Here is a 5,595-nt window from a genome sequence, read left to right as displayed (position 1 = left end):
GCATTGACAGAGAAAGTCCCTTATCTGGGTTATCACTATCCCTTCATCTGTAAAATGGAGAGATTGGACTAGTTGAGTTCCAAGGTCTCATCTAGCTCAAAGTCCTTGGATCCTACTCAATCAGATATGTAGATTTAATAATATAATCCTTTAAGAATCCATGAGATGCTTACCCAGCTACTCAGTGTGGTATGATATGTTCTACCAAGATGAGAATGTCTCAAAAATGGCCCCAAGATGAACAATCTGAACCAGCCTAGCTAAGGTTGGTTGGCTGCATGGTGATGATTATATTTCACCTATGGCAACTCTTAGAGATGATCTAAGCAACAGAAGGGTTGCAATCTACATTGGCAGAAAAAAATCAGGGATCCTTGAAGTGTTGGTGGGTTTTGTGGTTACAGAGCTCTTTATGTCTTTTATCTCATTTGATTTTCAACAACAACCTTGTGAAGTAGTGTATCAGTAAGGCAATAATAACAATATAGATGATAATTGTCAAAATGCCTATGTGGTTCTATATTGTAAAATATACAGGACTTTCCACATAGAAGGTAGAAGAAGTAAACCATTTATTCAGACAACAGAGGACCATATCCCATAAGCCATCTACCCAATCCATCACAGCAGCAAAGAATTTGATACATAATATCACAGCATGGAGCCTTGACATCCCAAAACCTCTCCAACCCTCTGCTGGGGCCTTCCCACAAAACAATCAAAACTACAGCACAGCTATCACAGGTCAGCTCTCTTTCCCTCAGCTCTGTCATTAACAGCCATAACTGCTCCCTCATCATTTCCTGTGACAAAACTTCCTTTTCCTCTCAGCAAGCTCCTCCCACCACATTTAACTTAGGCTTCCTGTGATGTAAGCAAGTCACATGGCCTATTAATAGGTGGGAAAGATCTTCAAATCTAAATTGCTATTACAGGTAGATAAGTGTGAGTGTTATTATTTCCATTTTAAAGATGAGGAAACTGAGGCTCCAAGGGATTAGCTGACTTACTCAAGGCTAAAAAGCTAGGAAACTAGCAAGGTTAGGACTTGAACTCATATTTTCTGGCTCCTATTACAAAGTTTTTTTCACATTGCCTCTGGAATTCTTAGGTGGAGCTAGAATCATTTGCAGTCTGTTGGGCATACTGAAAGGGAAATGAAGGGAAGGTCAAAGAGTTACAATGAAGAAATCCCTCAATGACTGCCAATAACCAATAATGAATCTATGGTTCTTCTGTTGTCATTTGTTTAGAGATTCAGTGTCCTCCATCCCCAAAGATACCCTTTATGCTTTGCCACTGCAAATGGAATCACAAATGTAGAGCTGGAGAGTCATTTCTACTCCATCCCCTACATCTCATGATGAAGAAATTCAAGGTCACACATGTAGTAAGTGGAAGAGCCAGGATTTGAATCCAAATCCCATCCTCTGACAGAGAATCCGGTTTTGTTTTCACCAGGGCTTGTTATCTCCTTTGTTCCCTGGCAGCCACAGGTTTTTGTGGCTTTGCAGTTTTTTGATGTGGGGAATTTTGGAGCAGAGATTTATGTCTTTTTAAAATATAATAGCTAGTGTTTACATAGCACTTTAAGGTTTGCAAAGTACTTTATCTCATTTTATCCTCACAATAACCCCGGGAGGTAAGTGGTATTATTATCATCCTAATTTGACAGTTAAGAAAGCTGAGATACCCAGAAGTCAAGTTACTTGCCCAGGATCACATACATAATTGTCTAATGGGGGATTTGAACTCAGATCCTCCACACCAGCTCCAACATTCTATCTACAGCATCATCTAGCTGCCTTCCCCTGCTTCCCCAAATCCTGACTCTTATCCCCTGGGAAAAGGGGTGGTTGCATTTCAGAAATATGAGTCAAACAGGTCTAATCCATTTGATTTTCTGTGGACAAGTTAATCTTGCCTGTTTTGGCCCCAATTCAGTCCTGTAATCTGAATACCCACCCTCACCCTCCCTGGTCCATTTGATTTCTTTAGGTCACTTGACTCACACCTATGAGGCAAACTTGTAAAATGGGATTTATCAGATAATTCAGAGTGATTCTGCACTTGTAAGGGTAGCTATGAAATGGATCCTATTTACATTCCCTCTTAGAGAATATAGCTCTCCAACAGTGGGGACTGAGTTCCAAGGCCCCTCTCTGCTGTGAGCTCCTCATCACTGCCACATGCTAAAAACAAAGAGATACTGCAGAGCAACATAAGAGCATAAGGGCAGGTTCAACCACGGGTCAAAATGAGAACTAATATTAAACATGGCAAACGTATTCTTTAACAGTATAATAGAAGACTGGGTCAGGGTAGGGCCCACCTGTTCTCAACTGGCTGCTTTTTCTCTGTGCTCTTCCTACTGATAACAACAGTCATGTGCACCTCCCAACTCGTTCATTTAGAGAGAAGTGATCGTGTCTAGTCATAAAGAGGAGCACTATAGATGTGACAGGCACTGGCTGGTACCAGGGGATGAGTGCCACCTAACCCTGCCTTTCTCATTCTCTTTAGAAGTCCCCAAACTCCTGCCCCAGACCGGAAAGAATTACAAATCGCACGGGGGTTTTGTGGCCAGTCAGCTCCTCACCAGGGATTAAAGCACATTAAGATCGTGTTGATCAAAGGCAGGGCCCTTAGAGATCATCTAGTCTGAGCCTCTCATTTTGTGAATGAGGAAATTAAGGCACAAAAAAGTGTGGAGACACTAGCTAACAAGTAACACAGTCAGAATTTGAACCTGAGTCTTTCAACTCCAAATCCAGGGCTCCTTCCACTAAGCTACCCTGCCCTTCCTTCCTTTCTCCCTCACTAATTAGCTATTTTGATGGCTCTGTGATCTCAATAGTGTAGATATTCTTTCACCGGGATAGGCCAAATCTTCTCTAGGCTCTCCTGTTCTATGTAATTTTTGCCTATTTTCTTTTTTTCCCCTAAATAATTTCAGCTTTAATAGCCTACAACATTGATTAAAAAGATGTGGCAACTTTAGTCTTTTTCATTTTAGCTTGATTACTACCACCTACAAAGAGGAACACAGGCAAATTGAGACTAGATTCCAAGAAGCAAGTATACAAAAGGAGTCATTTTAAAGTTGTGAGAATGGGTTAGGAGAGTCAAAGATTTGAGCTCTTCCTGAATGAGGTCTCCTAGATGCAGGAAAAGATTCTTGAGCCAGAGTCCTTGGTGGCTGCCATTGCTTGGTGAGTTGATCATTCAGAGGACCAATCTTGCTTGTTGGGTCATGAGAACCTTGAGTCTCTTCTTGATAGTGATATGGTGTCTTGAGTACTTGTCATCTGGGGAGAATCTGGCTGGGTGAGCTGAACAAGTCTGTTGTTCTGCAGGGTCTGTTTTCTTTAGGGTGTAGACCTGGTCCCCTTGCTCGTTGAGGTAATAATGTAGAAACATTCACTTCACGATCAGGATATGCCATGGAAAGACTCAGGCTACAACTACACTTCCACCTCTACCTTAGCCCGGGGGACTCCAATGACAGCTTTTCGTTTGACAGACTCTTCCTGATGACCATCAGTCCAAAGCTTCAGAGTCCATCTTTTGGGTCTTTTAAAATGACAGGAAGCACCTCAGTCGTCATTGGGAGTTTCAGATGGTCACAGATTTTGAAATGAAAGGAACTTTGGAGGCTGTTGAATCCACCTCACCTACCCATACCCCTGCCAACTGAGGCTCAGAGAGGTCACCTGACTAGTGCAGGGTCACAGAACTGGCAAGAGTGAGCGATGAGATTTGAACTCAGGTCTTCCTGACTCCAAGTCTAGCTCTGTGCCCATTGTGCTCCCGAGCTTCTTATTTGCCATGTGGGCCTCATCCTGTGTTGCATTTGGTAAAACTCAGGCCTGGCAAGTACCAGAAGCATCCCTGGATAACACCTCTTAGCTCTGCCTGAATTTGGGAAGGAGATAAGTCCTCCTGCTTGTTCAGCCTTGCTGTTAGCCTGCCATTCCTCCAGCCTTCTCCTTTGACTTAGAAAGCAGCAATAAAAACAGGCAGAGAGCTTCTGATTTCTGATAATGGGAATCTTTTCAGTAGGGTCTTCACGTTCCAAGGAGGCATATTCTCTCCCCCCGCTGCCTCACCTCCTATGCTAAGATCAACCTTAACTCAGAAGATGATGTAGTACTTAATGCTAGCATTTCTATAATGCTTTTAGATTTACATAGCACCTTATAAATATTATTTCAATTTGATCCTATCACAACCCAAGGAGACAGATACTATCATTACTTCTATTTTATAGATGAGGAAACTGAGTCACATAGCTAGAGTCTGAGGCAGGATTCATGCTCACGTTTTCCTGACTTTAAGGGCAGTGTTCAATCCCAGTGCGCAACACCGCCTACGATGTGCCTAGGATCGATAGTATGGGCTGATAGAGATGGAGCCTGCCTGCTTTTCCAAAGAAGGGAGAATGCAGTGTGAATCAGTGGTAGAATATTCAGGCTTCTAGGCTTGCCCTGGCCATCCTGCCAACTTGTTCTCCTTCAAGATAAGGGAGCCCCTCAAGAACTTTCTAGGCTCATTTTAAGCAGACACGGCCAACCAGAATGGAAAAGCTGCTTATTATTACATTGTTGGACATCAGGGGGTTTCTCAAAGGTGGAATGGAAAACTGGGACATAGTTGTGGGTCATGCATCCAGTATGTCTTCCATCTTCTCCAAGAGTTAACTTAGTTTATGGTACAATGGTTAGTTTTGTGTATACTGTGAGAGAATGTTCTCTTTGAAAGACGCTCTGTCACCTGAACCAAAAGCACGTTTTAAGAGTGCTGCTCTGCTAAGATCAGTGTGCACTGGAACTATTTCCAATGATATTCCCAAATATCAGAAAGGAAAAGAAGATTTCATCTGTCTTAGGTGCCAAACCAAGGACGAGGAATTTATAGTTTGTTTTTTTGGGCAGAGGGAGGAATGGGGCTTCCCCTTAAGGCCACAGCTCAGCATAGAGAGACAGTGTGGTTTAGTGGAAAGAGCGCTTGATTTATTTTTTTAATCAGAGGCCAAAGGTTCGAGTCCCATCTCTGACACTTATTACCTGTGCGACCTTGGGGAAACGACTCTCTCTGGGCCTGAGAGTCAGATTAAATATACTCCTAAGGACTCTGCCAGCTCTAAATCCAAGCTCCATGTCAAGCTTAATGAATTTAAAGAAATCAAATGGGCCAGAGACAGTGAGGATTGGCATCTGAAGGAAGCCCTTGGAGATGATTTCAGGTTGCAACAATTGTTTAGGGCTCAGGGTATATGAGGTGTGTCAGACAGGCCCTTCTCCCACCAGACCAGACCAGACACATAGGTATTTCACCCAGTAACCACAACACATTCCTAGCTTTTAAATGTAAGATCCCAGCACTTTGGAACCTCCTCTCCAAACCCTGTTGTCTTATTTATTCACTCTCCTTTGATGATCTCTAACCTGAATGACTAGTTATACATTCCCTTTCTCCAAACAGGGTCACACACTTGCAGAGATACAAAACAACAGAGAGCCTATTTCTTTGGGGCCTGGAATGTGTCTGGAGATGTCCTCTCCTTTTCCATGCTTCCCTTTCTCTGCTGGCTAA

At 42.8% G+C, this 5,595-nt stretch overlaps 1 protein-coding gene across 1 annotated transcript; it reads right to left on the bottom strand.

Moving 5' to 3' along the window:
* Positions 1–3,225: 3,225 nt before the first annotated feature.
* LOC118851081 (H/ACA ribonucleoprotein complex subunit 3-like) lies at positions 3,226–3,420 on the bottom strand. The gene has a single exon (XM_036760642.1). It carries the CDS (start codon positions 3,418–3,420, stop codon positions 3,226–3,228), a length of 195 nt encoding a protein of 64 aa, XP_036616537.1.
* Positions 3,421–5,595: the final 2,175 nt, after the last annotated feature.

The sequence above is a fragment of the Trichosurus vulpecula genome, chromosome 1 (genome assembly GCF_011100635.1).
Source record: "Trichosurus vulpecula isolate mTriVul1 chromosome 1, mTriVul1.pri, whole genome shotgun sequence".
Lineage (NCBI taxonomy): Eukaryota > Metazoa > Chordata > Mammalia > Diprotodontia > Phalangeridae > Trichosurus > Trichosurus vulpecula.
This window is presented reverse-complemented; position numbering and strand designations above follow the sequence as displayed.

What these genes read in the sequence shown, in the direction of transcription:
- LOC118851081 (XM_036760642.1), bottom strand. Translation starts at nt 3,420, where the DNA reads ATGTTTCTACATTATTACCTCAACGAGCAAGGGGACCAGGTCTACACC.